Here is an 18,850-nt window from a genome sequence, read left to right as displayed (position 1 = left end):
GCAACACATAGAACTGTCAGTGGATTGATTGTTTAGCAGCAAAGTGAATGAATCAAGTTAAAAGCTTGTATCTCAGGCCGAAAAGTCAAATATCTGCAGTCATGCATGGAACGTGTTTACAAATGTTTATTCTGGTTTAGATGTACCCCAAAAGTGACTGAGGCTTCCAATATATCTCTCACTACTCCAAGTTAAATAAGCACTCTTAATATACTATCTCACTGAAGTATATAGGTACCATCTGCATTTTTAAGTAGTGGCTGGAGGAAGGAAGAAGCAGATAATTTGGAAAATTGCAAATGAAAGACAAGTGGTGTAGTATAAATGCATTACACAATTTAACCACTGGCTTTAGGTCATACTTTAGGGCAGAATAATCAGTTGAACAAAACCAAATGTAACAAGTACACAAACATTTTTTTTTGACATTTATGTTCACTTTGGCCTTTCAGAATTACTTAGGTGATTCTGTTGAACTTACTAAAACAAATCCTTTGCTGATTCAAATAGTCAATCACCTGAAGTAGATTTCTTGAAATCAGAATGAAGTTTGAGACCTTAAAATTCACTTGAACGCATTTCCATTTGGAGCTAAATTTTATTCCAATTGCACTTCCACTGAAGCCATTCCTAGCCTCCCTCTCACAACTCCTAATGGCCAAGTCAAAGCAGCACAGGGGGAAACCTGTGTGCAGGCTGGCTGTACCCTTGACTGGTGTTAATGGCCGGAATTTAACGCTGCCACCCCCTGGGAATGGGCTAGGAGGCGCGGGGTGGGGTGGGGTGGGGGGAACATAAAATTGTGTGGGAAATGGGGGTGACATACCCTTTGCCCACCTGTCCTGTTATTATTTTACCTCCAGCGGGACAAATGGCAAATGGCCCACCCCAGGCCAACTGAAGCCCTTAAATGGCGAATTAATTGCCACTTAAGGGCCTCTTCCTGCCGTCACTGGTATTTTACCTGGCCACCTCCTTGTGGGCTGGGGGTGGGGTGGGGTGGGGTGGAGTGGGGAGTCCATTTGATCAGGCACCCTGTGGCCCACAGAGGGCCCTCCCCAGCAGCATGGGCCACCCCTGCTAAAACTATCCCTGCTCTCCGACTCCCACCCTCCTTGCAGGGGCCCAGACAATTGTCTGCAGCGAGGCTCGAACCCCACTTACCTCTTTCAAGGGTGACATCCATCATTCCTTTTCTTGATGGGTGGAGACCCAGCAGTGGTCACCACTCCCGGTGGTGCTGCTGGGACTGAAGAGTTGCCAGTCCTCTGATTAGCAGACAGCTCAAGGGTAGGACTTACTGCCTCAGCGAGATAGGAGTCCTGACTGAGGCCAATAAAGAGCCTGGGCCACACAACATTGCTGTGTGGCTTCTAGGCACAGCAGAGGCAGGCTCTCACCCGACTTTTCAGCCGGTGGGCGGGGCCAATGCCACAATGTTAAATCCTGGCCCATGAGTGGTCTAGAATAACTAGAGAATGAGGAGGATTTAAAAAGCAAAACTGTGCAGTATAAATGTGCACCACAAAATTCAAGGAGACATAGGGCTGAATTTTACTTCGCCCCAGCGGATCGGATGGTGGTGTGGGGGCAGCATAAAATTGAGCAGGAGCCTCCAGGAGGTCTGCCCGCCCCGCTTCCGCCTCCGGTCAAGTTTACGCCGTCAGGCGGGGGGTGGGAAAACGGCCTGCCCACCCGAGGCCAACCAAGGCCCTTAAGTGGCCACTTAATGGCCCTCGCCTGCCTCCATGGGTATTTTACCCGTGGCAAACGGGCGTGCTGGGGACGTGAAAGGCCACCCAGCGATAGGGTGGGGGGCCATGGCAGTCAGGCACAGGGTGCCCGATTGAGCACCGTCCCCAACCTCCCAACCCACCCCCGGGACCCAAGACGCCTCCAAACGACCACTCCAGCCTCACCAGGGAAGGACTGATCCCCCTGGTGAGGCAACCCCAACTTACCTTCCCTCCAGGCTCCCTGGTGTCAGCTGGGCGACAGTCCCAGCTGTGGCCACCGCTCCCGGTGACGCTACAGGGACTAAGAACCGTCGGCACGCTGATTGGCCGGCGGCTCACTGAGGTGGGACCTCCTCCCTCAAGTGGGTGGAAGTCCCGCCTCAGGATAATTAAAGCCCGGGGACCAGTAAAATGCGGGACGGATCCCTGGGCTAGGGGGAAGCGGGTTTGCCACCGACTTTAACGTTAGTGCTGAATTCCCGTCCGCCTAAGGTAAAATCCAGCCCATAAGTTCTGTTACATTATACCAGAGATCACACAATACATAAAGCATGAAAAATAAAATATTTTTAAACCAATATATGTAGCCCGAGCTGGTTGAATGACCAGTTTAAAATGCGTTTTTATTTTCCAGGAGTAATATACAGACAGTAACTGGAGGCTCTGTTGAGTCTTATAGCTGACTAGAAACCTAGCCATATTATGATGCTACATTTTTTGGAACCACTACTGATCAATCTAATTGTTTTAAACTCCATAATAGGAATGACATTTAACTGCACCCAAGAACTTTAAAAAAAATTCATGCACTCGCTTTTAATGGTGATTTATAGGAATTCCTGCGGTATTTCTGAGATAACCTTAAACCTAATTGACTTCCATATTTGAATACCAAATCTTGTCCCTGCTTTGAAACTGGAAAAGGGAAAAAGGGAGAAAGACCTCATGACTGAAACTGACATTTATTAGGTTTCTTTGGATAATGTGAATCTGCACAAGGTACTTAATAGGGAATAGGTATTGTAAATTTAATTAAGGTATACTTCAGTATTAGCTTTGAATCGGTCACCTGGAGTTGAGAGAGGGATACTAGGAATGGCTTCAGTGGAAGTGCAGTGTAATAAAATTTAGCTGCAAATTTAAATTCCTTCAAATGAATTTCAAGATCTTTAGTTTCATTCTGCTTTCAAGAAATTTACTTCAGTTGATTGACTATTGTTAGTTTTCTTGTTTGTGGGCCCATCCCAACAGTTCATGTGACACTATTAAATTCCAGAGTCCTCCTTGCTCATTCTCACTGCAAGCGTGCCAGGATTTTCCTGTGAAATAAAATTAGCTTGTTCTTTCTAGCTCAAATAGTTCAGTTTCTCAATGACAGGGATAATGCGATAAACTCATCTCCCAGTAGTATTTTTAACCACCTCACCACAAATGGAACAAGAGGGAATGATAATACTGGGGTTCATTTCTAGAGGAAAAGAATTGACAAGCAGGGAAGTTATGTTAAACTTGTATAGAACCTTAGTTACACCGCATTTGGAGTATTCTGTACAATTCTGGTCTCCATATTACAAAAAGATTAGAGAGGTATTGGAGAAGGAGCAAAAAAGATTTACAAGATTGGTTTAACCTCGCAGTTCTGGTATCTATCAGGAAAGCTTGAACAGACGGGGGCGCTTTTCTCTGCAAAAAGAAAAGGCCGAGGGGTGACCTAATAGATATCTTAAAAATTATGAGGCGTTTAGATAGAGTACATGTGGAGAAGATGTTTCCACTTATGAGGAAGTCCAAAACTAGGGGCCATAAATATAAGATAGTGATTAATACCAGTAAAGAATTCAGGAGAAACTTCTTTACCCAGGGAGCGATTAGAATGTAGAACTTGCACAATGAGTAGTTGATGTGAATAGCACCAATCCCTTTAAGAGGGAGCTTGATAAACACAAGAGGGAGAAAGAATTGGAAGGATATAAGATACGGTTAGGATGGAAGGCGGCTTATGTGGAGCATAAACACCAGATCAGCAGAGAGCAGTTGGGCCAAACACCCGGTTTATGTGCTATAAATTCTATGTAATTCTAGGAGTATGAAGGCTCATAAGAGACATCAACTCAGATACAGAAGATAGTTGGAAAGAGGAAAGCAAATGTACACACTGGACATGTAGCAGAAGGAAAGTTAAGATGGTGAGACAGTCCTCCCGGATCAGTCTGCTTTTTATGTCTCAATACAATACCGTGTCGTGCATTTATGACAAAACCAGCAAGGAAGTTACTGCTGATCCTAAAAGTACAAGGAAAATGTTCCACAAAACTTGTAAATAGAAAAAGAATGAAAATTGACCTATATACTTAAGTGCAGCCTTGTCAGGTGACAATATAGCCTTCTATAGAAATCAGGAGTTCCACTCTTAATGGTTATGCGGTTCCCTTTGCTGACACGAGGATACTGAGTACAGCAAAATCTGGACTGACCGTCGTCCCTGACCCCACATGGTCAAACAGCCTGCCAAACCTCACTGGGCTTGCACATGAAGAAAGGTCACTTGGATGAAGCACAAGAGGACTGCCAGCTCTTGCTGAATCATAGGGCTGGATTTTGAAATCGGGGTCGGGAACCGGACGCCTGGTTAATTTCCGGGTCTTGACCCATACTGTCACTATGTCACTCACATAACACTATGTTTAAACGTAAATGCCATAATTAGGCGGAAGGCAAGCTCGGTGTCCAACTAGCGGCGCCGAGTGGAACCAGTAGGTAGGAGCAGTCTGGAAAGCATGAGTGGCAAAGCCAGACGGTAGCCATAATGAGGCTTGCTGTTGCCTTGCAGAAGAAAGGAGGCAGCACCTCAGAGGGCCAGCAGCCTCAATGAGCACAACAGTAGCCAAATGGAATGTAAAGCGCACAATCTGGCACTAGATCCTCTAGCTCCTGAAATTTTTCATCATCAATAAAAGACTTCAACCTCTGCCTGCTTTGAACCTGACAGGTGTGCAGTAACGTGCACCAGACTGTTGGGGTTCAGTGATCTAACCTTTGAAAATTATCTTCTCATCTTCCCCAGCCCATTAATAAGCTCCCCGAGGAGCTTAATGGGCCATTAATTGGAGGCAAACAGGTTCCCCGTTGCTTCCCCCCGCCCACCCCCACCCCCCCCCCAAAAAAAAACCTTGTTCTCCCTTTGAAAATTGCATCAAATTCTGGAGGCAGCGGGTTCAGTGCCGTCCTCCAGGAATGCCTGCACCCTTTCCTAACCTCACCAACAATTGAAAATCCTGGCCATACTGTAGCAGCAGTCACCACCTTCAAGACTGCAGGGAAGAACAACCAAGACTGAGAGAAACGAGAACCAGAATTGCTCATATATAAGTAGTTTTTCAGAAAATAAATTATATGCTCTCCCTTCCTCAATCTGCTTTCCTCCAATAGGTAGTGGCAGATATTAGGGGTACTGTTTATTGGACAGCAGCAGCCCCCTAAGTACCTTACACAAGTAGTCATGGAAGTTGGAAGGAGCTTTGATTCTACTACATGCATGACTGCAGAACTGTTTGAACTGTTCAAATTATCACCATCTTCAAATCACTCACCTTCAGGTCTCGATGGACCACACCCATCTGATGGCAGTGTAGCACAGCCTCCAGGATCTGCTGAATGCAATGACTGCATGCAAACACCAGGGGCGTGTGTTAGTTCCAAGCTGACACTCACTCTCTGTGTACTGTTGGAGAGACTGGCTTCCTGATCAATAGCAAACAACTGGTGTTTCTATAAATCATCTTTAATGGACCTAAGCACACGTGCTCCAGCAGAATAACCATTGGCGCATTAACCAAGAGTTCATACCTTCTTTTCATTTACTTTAATTAAACGTGTAGTCATCCTTCTTTCAGCAGGTTCGGATGAGGGGAAATAAATATTGGCCAGACACTCAGTGGTAACCATAAAGTTATGATTAGCCAATGAAAAAAACAGTAGCAGGTAGCTACTTTAACAATTGTATATTAATTTAGGTCAACATAATGGTTACCATAATATCAACTTTGGCAAACAAATGATTTTCAAATGAAAAGTCGCTCCCAATCATTTTGCATCTTTCATCAATACTTTTGTAATATAGCATGTATGCTACAAATATTGTAGTCAACATATAGCTGTTAATTTATGTTTAAAAGACTGTTGCCAGATTTTTAACATTTTATAATTCCTGCCTATACGCATTCTAATGGAGTAACGTGTGACCAGTTGTTGTGCAAATAGTTGCTGTCACAGCCCAAGTCTCAGAACAGAAGTGGTGTTTATTCACACACAGCAATGCATCATAAGCAGTTTAAAAAAATTACAAGAGTTGCACACCCACACTTATCACCATAACAGTTCAAACAAAAGTTTTTGAGAAATGTTCAGTGCCCAGAACCTTAAAATTGAAAATATGTCCCCAATTGCATTCAAAAGCTTTCAGCCATGATGCATAGCATACATGTGGACTTGCAAATAGGTAAAAGGCACCATGCAGATTGTGCTGAGGCAAGGGAGATCTTTAAGATCGTTTTCCCACCCATAGTAATGTATTTTGCTTGCAGTTCATGGGTAAATACTGACCTTCAGGTCCCTGTGAACTATGCCATTAAGGTGACAATGATTTACACTTTCTAGAATCTGCTGTATACAATGACTGTGAAGAAACAAGGGCAGAATGGAAGGGAGAAGAAATTTAGGGTACATATTCACAGCACGCACATAGAAAGTTCACAGTACTGAACAGAACTTCATCAATTGCAACTTGAAAAAGGAATAAAAATGCTGACAGTGAATGAAGCCACACTTACAAGTTTAAAAAAAAAGCACCACACTCATTATTGAGAACAATTTCTAAAAGAAATCTAATCAGCTAAAAAGCTAATTTGATCAAAAGCTTTATATATAAAGTACAGACATTACAGATGACTATTTAAACATTCCAGACAGACAAAACATAGCAAGTTGCATTTCATAGTTTAGTAAAGTGATGACTGACTAGTACTGTGTATGACAAAGTAAATTTCAGTGCAAATTATATTTTATTACAATTACACTATCCTTTTACTGACATACACAGACATGTGATAAATCTCCACAAGTCCCAACACCTATAAAAATAGGATTAACAGTTTTCTTTTATGAACGAGCAGTTTAAAAAAGTAAACTGTCATGGATAAAATAGTTGTAGAACAAATTAGATGCAAATGGGACAGGAACTGACGGCACTGAAATAAGGTCAGTTTTGCAATTAGGTTTTTTTAAAATAAAAAAAGAGGATGTTAGATTAACCATCACAGCTTTCACCTTCCTCTTCACTGAAAGAAGTATAACCTTGACATACAAAGTGGAAAATACCATCATCCTAGATTGGTGGGAGGAAAGAGGACCCTTGAGATTACTGCCCTTCTTCATATCTGTGTTATGTGCAGCTATAATAAGTCAGATGATTGACCTGTACTCTGTGTATATGCCTTTGCCCTGAATTGCACCTTTAGACTCGCTGATTTCAGAAGGCAGTGCTGAGACCCTACACACAATAAAACAAAGTAGCTTAGATGATAACAGAAGGTCCAACAATATTTGATCAAGCAAAAATAAAATGATGGATAGGCTTCATGTGTGTAAATTGAATATATTTCAAGGAAAGGGAATATCAGCATTACTTAATCTAACATTCTTCCTCAGTAGGTCAACCTCCATATAGAATTAAAATGTGTCAAAGCAGGGTAGACATTGGTGTTAAAGAGTCTGGAGATCTGTATATTCAGGGTGCTTGGAACATGCTCTGGGATGTACGGTGAAGATAATAGTGCTTTGTGAAAGTTTGAAAAGCGCTTCCAATAGTTTCCTTGAAAGGAACTCTCCAAACATTTGCCCATGAAGTGGCACCTTGTATAGGTTGTGTGGGCTCCAACAAACAAGAATGTAGCACAATGAAATTATGTTTCGATAATCCAGTTTTCTAGCCTCGGTTTAGTGATCAGCTCAGCCAAGGATTTGTTCCTATATGATCACAATTATTTAGACTGCTGTACAATTGTGTGTGTAAAAGAAAAGTTAAAGCACATCAAAAAAAAACTGATCCTCCTTCCAATGAAAGAACTGCAAGGTAATTTCCTAAGAAAAAAGTGAAACTGATCTCATTGGGGCAAAAATAACCGGGCATCAAAATTGCCTCATTAGCATGCATGACAACAATTGGTGAGTCTACCATTAAAGCATGCTGCTCACTGCCCTTTAGTGCCAAAATAGAGCAACAATTTAAGCGTAAGAAATGAAAGATCATACAAATCCACAGTGCCAAATGATAATAGTAGTGATAATAAGGCAGCATCTGTGGAGAAAGAAACAGAGTTAACATTTCAGATAGATGACCTTTTGTCAGAACTGAAGCTGCCTGAACTGCTGAATATTTCCAGCATTTCCTGTTTTTATTTTAGATTTCCAGCATCTGCAGTATTTTGATTTTGTAATACAGTTTGAAAGTGCCAGTTTGATTCAGTATCGCTCTTGCTCCTAAATTGAAGATTATAGGTTCAAGCTCAATTCCAAGTTTTGTGCACAGGAACTAAGCTGACAGCAGTCAGAAGGAGCGCTGCATCAAAGTTGCTGTCTTTCAGATGTGACATTAAAAGGAACTCCTGTCTGTTCAGGTGGGTATTAAATGTCCCTACACACTATTTGATGAGCAGCAAGCAGTTTCTCTCAGTGTTTTGGCCAATATTCCTCCCTCAATCAACACCATCAAAAATAGATTCATTGTGGATAACATGACTGCTGTAATAATTACAGAGAATTACATAGAATATACAGCACAGAAACAGGTCATTCAGTCCAAATCGTCTAGGCTGGCATTTATGCTCCGCATGAGCCACCTCCCATCTTTCCTCATCTAGCTCTGTCAGCATAACCCTCTATTCCCTTCTCCCTCATATGTATCTATACTATTGACCTTAATCACTCATTCTCACCACTCTCTGGGTAAAGAAGTTTTTTCTGAATTCTTTATTCGATTTCTTGGAGACTGTCTTTCATTGATGGCCTCTAGTTATGTTCTTCCAGAAATGGAAGCACTCTCTCTATCAAAATGCTTCATAATTTATAGAACTAATATTAGGTTACCCCTCAGCCTTTTTTTCATGAGAAGAGAGACCCAGCCTATTCAATCTTTCTTGAAAGGTATAACCTTGCATTTCTGGTATCACCCTTTTAAATCACTTACGCATCCTCTCTAGTGCCTCGATATCCTTTTTATAATATGGCGACCAGATCAGTATACTGTCCTCCAAGTGTGGTCTGACCAATGTTCATTACAAGTTTAGCCTAACTACACTGCTTTTCAATTCTACCCCTCTAGAAATAAATCCTAGTGCTTGTTTCTCTTTATGACCTTACTGACCTGTGTTGCTACTTTTAGTGGTTTGTGTATTTGTACTCCCAGATCCGTTTGCTCCTCTATCCCATTTAGATTCTCCTTATTTAAGATATGACCTCCTTATTTTTCTTACCAAAATGTAATACTTCACACTTCTGTATTGAAATTAATTTGCCAAATATATGCTCATCTGCAACTTTATCTTAAAATTATTTACATTCCTCCTCCATATTGACTATCCACCTAAATCCGGTGACATTGCAAATTTAGAAATTATGTTCTTGATTCCAAAGTCTACATCATTAATACAGATTGTGAACAGTGGTCTCAGCACTGATCCTCGTAAGTACCCATTTTCCACCTTCTGCCACTTTGAATAGCTACCATTTACATTTACTCTCAGTTTTCTGTCATGCTGACAGCTATCCATTCCTTCTGTTACTTGCCCCTTGAGTCTGCATGCTCTGACCTTATTCATTACTTTATTATATGGCACCCTATTGAAGGCCTTTTAGAAATCTAGATAAATTACATCGACTGCATTACCCTCACCTATTCTCTGTTACCTCTTCAAATAATTCCAAGAGATTGGTCAAGGAAGACATTTGCTTATGAAATCCATGGCGACTATCCATTGTTATATTTTTGGTTTCTAGATTTTTTTTATTTTCTCCTTTAATAGGGATTCCATTATTTCTCCTAGCACTGATGTTAAGCTGATTGAGCTATAGCCCCTGGACATGTTTTCCCCTCTTAAAAATGAGAAACACGTTACCTGTCTGCCAGTCCTCTGGAATTACACCCTTTTCTGACGAATTATTAAATATATGTAATAATGCCTCTGCTATCTCTTCTCCAGATTGTTTTAAAATGCATGGATGCAATCAGTCTGGACCAGGAATTTTATCCTCTGAGTCTGATGGTTTATTTAATATTTTTCCTCTTTTATCTTAAATGTGGTTATATCATTTCTAATCTCATCTACCGATGTCTTGTCCACCTGATCCATCTCCCTGGTAAATACTGAAGCAAAAAAATTATTTAAAACATTTCTGTCATTTTGCTATAGCTATTTGTGATTTTATCCTGTCCATCCCTCAGTGGCCCTATTCCCATCCTGACTTTCTTTTTTTAATGTGCCTGTAGAATATTTTACTATTTTAAGTTCTTTGATAAATTAATTTCATTTGCCTTCTTGCCTTCCTGTTTTTTTTTTAAAGTTCTCTCCTAATCACTTCAATTTCTCCCTTGTTGTGCTCCTCCCTGCAGTCAATGTATTTAGTGCAAGCCTCTTTTCTTAGCCTCAGTTTTTCCCTCATGTCTTTATTCATCCATGGCATTATATTAGTGTTCAATTTGTTCTTGTTTTTTAAAGCAATATATTTTTCCCAGACTCTGTTGAACACAGCTTCAAATATTTCCTATTGCTACTGTACAAAGAACAAAGAACAGTACAGCACAGGAACAGGCCATTCGGCCCTCCAAGCCTGCGCCGATCTTGATGCCTGCCTAAACTAAAATCTTCTGCACTTCCGGGGTCTGTATCCCTCTATTCCTATCCTATTCATGTATTTGTTAAGATGCCTCTTAAACGTCTCTATGGTACCTGCTTCCACCACCTCCCCCGGCAACAAGTTCCAGGCACTCACCACCCTCTGTGTAAAGAACTTGCCTCGCACATCCCTTCTAAACTTTGCCCCTCTCACTTTAAACATATGTCCCCTAGTAACTGACTCTTCCACCCTGGGAAAAAGCTTCTGACTAATCACTCTGTCCATGCCGCTTATAACTTTGTAAACCTCTATCATGTCACCCCTCCACCTCCGTCGTTCCAGTGAAAACAATCCGAGTTTATCTAACCTCTCCTCATAGCTAATGCCCTCCAGACCAGGCAACATCCTGATAAACCTCTTCCATACCCTCTCCAAAGCCTCCACGTCCTTCTGGTAGTGTGGCGACCAGAATTGCACACAATATTCTCAGTGTGGCCTAACTAAAGTTCTGTACAGCTGCAGCATGACTTGTCAATTTTTATACTCTATGCCCCGACCGATGAAGGCAAGCATGCCGTATGCCTTCTTGACTACCTTATCCACCTGCGTTGCCACTTTGTGACCTGTGGACCTGTACGCCCACATCTCTCTGCCTGTCAATACTCCTAAGGGTTCTGCCATTTACTGTATACTTCCCACCTGCATTAGACCTTCCAAAATGCATTACCTCACATTTGTCCGGATTAAACTCCATCTGCCATTTCTCCGCCCAAGTCTCCAACCGATCTATATCCTGCTGTATCCTCTGACAATCCTCATCACTGTCCGCAACTCCACCAACCTTTGTGTCGTCCGCAAACTTACTAATCAGACCAGCTACATTTTCCTCCAAATCATTTATATATACTACAAACAGCAAAGGTCCCAGCACTGATCCCTGCGGAACACCACTAGTCACATCCCTCCATTCAGAAAAGCACCCTTCCACTGCTACCCTCTGTCTTCTATGACCGAGCCAGTTCTGTATCCCTTTTGCCAGCTCACCTCTGATCCCGTGTGACTTCACCTTTTGTACCAGTCTGCCATGAGGGACCTTGTCAAAGGCTTTACTGAAGTCCATATAGATAACATCCACTGCCCTTCCTTCATCAATCATCTTCGTCACTTCCTCAAAAAACTCAATCAAATTAGTGAGACACTACCTCCCCTTCACAAAACCATGCTGCCTCTTGCTAATAAGTCCATTTGTTTCCAAATGGGAGTAAATCCTGTCCCGAAGAATCCTCTCTAATAATTTCCCTACCACTGAAGTAAGGCTCACCGGCCTATAATTTCCTGGATTATCCTTGCTACCCTTCTTAAACAAAGGAACAACATTGGCTATTCTCCAGTCCTCTGGGACCTCACCTGTAGCCAATGAGGATGCAAAGATTTCTGTCAAGGCCTCAGCAATTTCTTCCCTTGCCTCCCTCAGTATTCTGGGGTAGATTCCATCAGGCCCTGGGGACTTATCTACCTTAATGTTTTGCAAGACACCCAACACCTCCTCCTTTTTGATAATGAGATGACTGAGACTATCTACACTCCCTTCCCTAGGCTCATCATCCACCAAGTCCTTCTCCTTGATGATCCACCAAGTCCTTCTCCTTGTACTTCATTGTTTGCCAATATTTATTATTCAGCTTATTTTTCCAAATAATGACCAAATTCAAACTACTTCATGCATTTTGTAGAAATGATGGGGCATTAAACAAATGGATCTCTGTTTACACAAAACCAGATACAAAATTCAAAAATGAACTACTGGTAGAACTCAAGGGTCATGTGCTGAGTACTTTGTATGAATCTGAGCATCGTGGGGTACTCAACATTGCCATTCTCACCAAGAGTGGGTAGTAAGCATATCCCAGGGAGTTTAGAGAATCAGTGGCAAGTCTAGCAGCATTTGTAGGAAAATGAAAATTATTGATAGCTCCCATCTGTTACAATGTGATCTATGAATAGTGAACTAAGAACTTCCATTTCACATCCTAAGCCTTCAAGTAGTTGGCTTTCCAAGTTGCAAGCAGTATTGTCACCTTGATGGGTGAATGTCCTGCTTCTCCAGACTGATCCTCTCAACGTCCATGTAACCAGTTTTCCGCTACTGCCTGTTTGAAGTTCTGTCACAGTGTGAAATCTAGATTTGCATGCGATTGCAGTTAAACTGTAAATAGTTACAGAAGTCAATTTGAGTGGAGGAGGAGAAAAGATACTAAAAGGAATGTAGGAACCCAAGCAGGGAAGAAATCTGAATTCACCAATATAGCTTCCATCATCAGCTCCAGAATCCTGGACAGTACAGACATGTACTGCTATGGCTGCGTCCTCCCTGAAGAGAGAATTTTACTGATTGAAAGATTCCAAATCCCTCTGCTGCTAATAAATCATGTCTAACATGATCTGAAAGCAGTTTCCTGTAAAGGATAGGGCCATCAAAGTTTAAAGCTGAGGTTCAAATAACTCAATATTCAGTTGCCGCAAAGTGCCCAGAATTTACCAGATCATTGTTTTTTCAAGAAATTTCGAGATGTAACTTGTATCAGATGATTGTCCAGACAGGGTATAACTCGCAGAAGCTACACTCACAGAATTGTACTTGACCAAGGTGACTGTGCATTAAAAAAGGTTAATAAAGAGCCTCGTCTCTAGGATTACTTTTCTTCTTTTTCCTCCTCCATACCCTGACCTCACGTTTATAGCATTTTTTAGTTTCTGTGTAGTGGCAAAGCAAATGAGGAGCAAAATTTAGCTCATAAACTGTAGCTGAGCACATATAAACAATAACTGTGGCTACCCAAAGAATGATGAAAACCCAACTGTCATGTGCATCACGTGAGAGGCAATTCTACTTCCCCTTTTTGGGTGCATCTATCTTTTCACTCTGCTGGTATTTACTACACTATTTCAAAACTGTTTTATACCACAAATCCATGCATCTCCAAGAGGTGAAAAAAGTAAAAATTGTACATTTGTGGCCATAAAGGAATCACTCCCAGCAGAAAATAGATACTTCCCTGATTAACACGAGCGATTCTTTCTGATACCCTCCCCTTCAATTATCTTAATCCACCTACTTGTGTGATTATGACCCAAATTCCCATTGCAGTTTAGGATTGAATAAGTGTACATCATTTTGGGAAACACAATTAACTAGAGCGCTGTGCATCACTGGACACTCACTCAATAGCTACTAATGTCAAAATGAATCTTCACATATTTGTCAATTCTGTCAATGAGGGGCTGGATTTTACTAAGCTCCTGACATTGAGATCCGTGGTACAGGGCGCTGAAAAATCGCTCTGACAAAGGTCTGCCATGGAGCTCAACGCCGGGAGGGCCTGGTCTGATCCTCCCGCCGGCGGCGAGGCTCTGTAGTGGCCCCCCCTGCTGCTGGGCGACAGGACCTCGATTTCAATATTTAATGAGATGAATAAATTTAAATCAACTTACCTTGAATCTTGCAGGCCCGCTGCGATCTTTGACGCGGTGGCCGGCACTCACACGCCTTCAACTGCCTGTCTGGGGAAAGCAGGCGTGACACTGGTGGGGAGGGGGAGGAGCTAAGATTTTTACTGTGGGGGGCGTGGACAGGGTCAAATAAGCATCATCAGTATAGGGGATGGTGGGAAGGGGTGAACCTACAACTTGGTGCAGTCTGGGGGTGGGGGGTGATGGTCAGAGTTCAAAGATGAGTGTTTTTGGGGGGCTGGGGAGAAGGGCAAATACTTACTGTCATTTTTATTTGGGGGGTTGGAAAGGGGCGTTACAATTTTTTTTGCCAATTTTGTGGGGGAGGGCACTTTAAAAATTCTAATTTGCCGACAGGGATGGTTGTAAAAATGGCACAGCGCCTGCGCACAAGCAGCTGGCGGCATTGCCGGTGATGGATGGATGGCAGGAGGGGTGGCGGGCCGCCCTGGCTATTTAAATGAGCTGCTGCGCGGGAGGACGTGACAGTTCTTCGGCATGCGGGTTGTTATTTTTTGAGCTTGCCGCCAGGAGTGATGGCGGGCTCTTAAAATCCAGCCTGGTATGCGAGATCCCAGGTGTTCTAGTACACTGTCACAACTGATGAACAGTCTACAGACACAGATTAGCCACTCTGATTGTTTCATCAGATTGCAAAATTCAAACCATGTAATAATTTCAACTTTGAGGATTCACACCCGATGTTTACTCATCAAAAATGCTGATTCAGGGTGGAGACTGGCCCCAGGTGAGCATTCATTGTTACATTGATGGGTTACCTGAATACACTCTAGTGCTCAACTGTTTGGACAGTTGAAAATTAGCTGGAAGCCTACTCTCAAGATAGAGCAACCAGAGATTGATAATTCAACAGAATTTGTAGTTACTATTTCTTTAAGCAAGTTTCACTAGCAACTACAACGACATTTATATATCATCGTTAAGAAAATAAAACATCCCAAGCTGCTTTGCAGGAGAATTATCAGACAAAATATGACACCGAGGCACATAAGGCAATATTAATACAGGTGACCAAAAGTTTGGTCAAAGAGGTAGGTTTTAAGGAGTGCCTTAAAGGAAAAGAGGTAGAGAAATGGAAAGGTTTAGGAGCAAATACCAGAGCCTTGGGCCTAGATAATGGCAGGCACAGCCACCAAAGGAGGTCCGAAGGAAATCAGGGGTGACCCAGAGGCCAGAATTAGCACAGTTGTAAGGTTGCAAGAGGTTGCAGAGATAGGGAGAGGTGAGGCCATGGAGGAATTTGAACACAAGAATGAGAACTTTAAATCTGAGGAGTGATTCGTGAATGGGACTTGGTGCAAGTCAGGATAAGGGCAGATGAGCTTTGGATAAGCTGACATTTACAGAGGGTGGATGATGAGAGGATGGTCAAGAAAGCACTGGAACAGTTGAGTCTAGAGGTAACAAAATCAAGGATGATGGTTTCAGCAGCAGATGGGCTGAGGCAGAGGTGGAGATGGGCAATTTCACAAAAGGTGGAAGGTAGGAAGTCTTGGTAATGTAAAGGATGTGGGGTCGGAAGCTATGCTTGCTGTCAAATAGGACACAGCATTTCGTTCATCCTCAGTGATCAGCATAGGGGATGGAATCAGTGGCTAAGGATCAGAGTTTGTGGTGGAGTTTGGAGACAACGGCTTTGGTAGTTCCCAATATTTAATTGGATTGTACATGGTGCCTGCTTCAATGTGGCTTTGGATAGGGAAATTTCATCTGGATTGAAATGTTAGTAAAAAACAAACACAAACTTCCAGAATGAATGAGAAAGTCACCAATAACTATCTGCTGACTAGAACTCTGCCATGCAGTATCATCCCGATCTGCAGAAGATAAGGAAAGAAGAAAGCAACTGCATTTATATACTGCCTTTCAAGATCTCAGGACATCCCAAAGTATTTTATAATGAATGAAATACTTATTCAAGCATAATCACTGTAATCAATGTGCCAGTCAATTTTGCACACAAGGTCCCACAAACAACAAGAAGATAATGTTTCCCTTAATGTTGTTTGAGGGATAACTATTGGCCAGGACACTGGGGAGAACTTCCCTGTTCTTCTTTGAATACAACAAAGGGATCCTTTACCTCCACCTGAGGGGGTAGACAGGACCTCATTCTTATCTTAAAATCAGCACCTCCTATTGAATTATCAGCCTAGATTATGAGCTCAAGTTTGTAGAGCGGAATTTGAACTCACAACTTTCTGACTCAGAGGCAAGAGTGCGATCACTGAATGCGGCTGATACCATCCAAAACTTGCAAATTCAAAGCACTTATATTACATTAATTCTTAGGTTTACATACCAATGACTAATATTTAGTCAAAAAGCAGTTACTGGAAATCTGGAAACTAAAACAGAAAAAAAATATTCAGCACGTCTGGCGTTAGTGGAGAAACAGAAGTCAGTCAGTCAATAATTCAGGTCTGAAGACCCTTCCTTGTGACTAGAAGATATTACTAATGAACAGCATTTTTAGAAGGAGCAGAACAAGGGGAGGAAGCGACTGAATGGAAACATTGACATTGGCAGGAGGTAAACAGAGGAATAACAAGAGAAATAAAAAACTTACAAGAAACATACAGAGTGTGTGAATGAATAGCCAAAGGGGAATGTGTAGGAAGGGAAGTGACCCAGGAGTCTGGCGGGAGGCAAAAAGATTGACACAAAGGTTGTAGTGTTCGGATGGGGTTGGGGGGTGGGGGGGAGTTGCGGGTGTGCGGGGAATGCCACACAAGCATCAATCAGCTCCCCATTCCCCAAAGTGCAGTCTTGCACTGCCAGCACCTACTGCCAGAGTGAGCTGCAGTTAAGGCCTTAAGTTGTTAAAGTCAATCTTAAAGCTGGAGAGCTGAAAAATGCTGTATCAGAAGATAATTGCAGTCCAGCAAGTTTTTCTGCGTTTCCTTGGAAAAGCGTAGCAGTCAAAATGTGCAAAGGTCGGAGTTGGAGGGGGATGGAGAAATGAGACAGAACAGAGATGTTCACTAAAGTGATCATTCCTTCTATGTGAAACAGCAATTTATATATACTTCCATCAACCAACCCTGTTTCATTGTTGATGGCATGATTTCCTGTACATTGGGGAAACCAAAGAGCAGAACCACCCACCTCCCATCAAAACACTTCTAATGGATTGATCTTGAAGTCAAGCCGCTTTCTTTCTTCCACCAAATGTCGGGGCCAGTGTGGCCAGCTCCACCTTGTTGGATTTTCAAGCTTCCCCTTTCTATACATTTCCCATCAGCTACTTATACACTTCCTGTGTCTTATACATGTTAATTATTTGTCTTATAATGCACATTTTGTCTTTTTCCATTTAACCATCTCCTGTCTTCAACCAATTACTTTGTCATTCATTATATTTATTTTCAAAATTTCCCCCTTTTCTCTTGTTCAATTCCTTTAAACAATGTTTTTAATCTGGAATATCTTTCAGTGCTGAGGAAAGGGTTTTTGGACTTGAAACATCGACTGTTTGATTTCAGTCTCTTCACAGGTGCTGCCTGAACTGCTGAGTATTTCTAGCTTTTTCTGGCTGGGCTAATATTTAGAGCTGTGTTCAATTAAATTTTTCCAAATAGAAATAGGCTATTGGTGATCCTTACTCATCAACTTCTATGGACGTTAGCTTTATAAATAGACTTTAATAACCTTTTTGAAAAAAATGAATGACCTGTGATATGCTTGGTGGAGAAAGAGAGTTGGTTAAATGGCAAGAGTATTAGGAAGCGATAAAGAAAAAGACGTGCATTTATATAGCGCCTTTCATGACCTCAGGACATCCCAAAATTACAACTTTCATTCATTTTCATTCATTAATGGGATGTGGGCATTACTGGCAAGGCCAGTATTTGGCACCTGTCCCTAATTGCCCTTGATAAAGTGGTGATGAGTTCCCTTCTTGAACCTTTGCAGTCTGTGTGATGTAGGTACACCCACAGTGCTGTTAGCTAGTGATTCCCAGTATTTTGATCCAGCAAAGATAAAGGAACAGCTATATAGTTCAAAGTCAGGATGCTATGTGACATGGAGGGGAACTTGCAGGTGGTGGTGCTCCCATGCAACTGCTGCTCTTGTTCTTCCAGGCAGCAGAGGTTGCAGGTTTGGAAGGTGTTATTGAAGGAACCTTGGTGAGTTGCTACATTGCATCTTGTAGATGGTACACATTGCAGACGCGATGTGGCAGTGGTGGAGGGAATGAATGTTTAAGGCAGTGGATAGGGTGCTGATCAAGCGGACTACTTTGGCCTGGATAGTGTCAAGCTTCTTGAGTGTTGGAGTGGCAGTGGAGAATATTCCATCAGATTCCTGATTTGTGCCTTATAGATGGTAGAAAGACTTTGGGAAGTCAGGAGGTGAGCTACTCATTGCAGATTCTCCAGCCTCTGACATATTTTTATAGCCACAGTATTTATATGGATCTTCCAGTTAAATTTTTCGTCAATGTCAACCCCCAAGGATGTAAACGGTTCTGGATTCCCATTGAATGTCAAGGAGAAGTGATTAGACTTTCTCGTGTTCAAGATGGTCATTACCCGGGACTTGTGTGGCATGAATGTTACTTGCCATGTATCAGCACAAGCCTGCTGCATGCTGGCACAGACTGCTTTATTACCTGAGGAGTTAGAAATGGAATGGAACACTGTGCAATCATTTCCAACCTTATCATGCAGGGAAGGTCATTGATGAAACTG

General features: G+C 42.2%; 1 protein-coding gene across 9 annotated transcripts in view; it reads right to left on the bottom strand.

Annotated features, from left to right (window-relative positions):
* The window catches only part of LOC137373923 (calcium/calmodulin-dependent protein kinase type II delta chain), a 485,051-nt gene that overhangs the window by 107,008 nt on the left and 359,193 nt on the right, over positions 1-18,850 (bottom strand). For 5 of the 9 annotated variants that reach the window (XM_068039605.1, XM_068039536.1, XM_068039566.1 and 2 more), the window contains exon 6: positions 6,339-6,411. In XM_068039605.1, coding sequence (XP_067895706.1) covers positions 6,339-6,411 — 73 coding nt within the window. Of the gene's footprint in view, positions 1-5,326; positions 5,400-6,338; positions 6,412-18,850 lie in introns of all 9 variants that reach the window. The other 4 variants (XM_068039544.1, XM_068039577.1, XM_068039556.1 and 1 more) reach the window with 1 other exon arrangement.

This window comes from Heterodontus francisci, chromosome 1, assembly GCF_036365525.1.
Source record: "Heterodontus francisci isolate sHetFra1 chromosome 1, sHetFra1.hap1, whole genome shotgun sequence".
Classification (NCBI taxonomy): Eukaryota; Metazoa; Chordata; class Chondrichthyes; order Heterodontiformes; family Heterodontidae; genus Heterodontus; species Heterodontus francisci.
The sequence above is the reverse complement of the archived record's forward strand: the minus strand, read 5'-3'. Positions and strand labels throughout refer to the sequence as shown.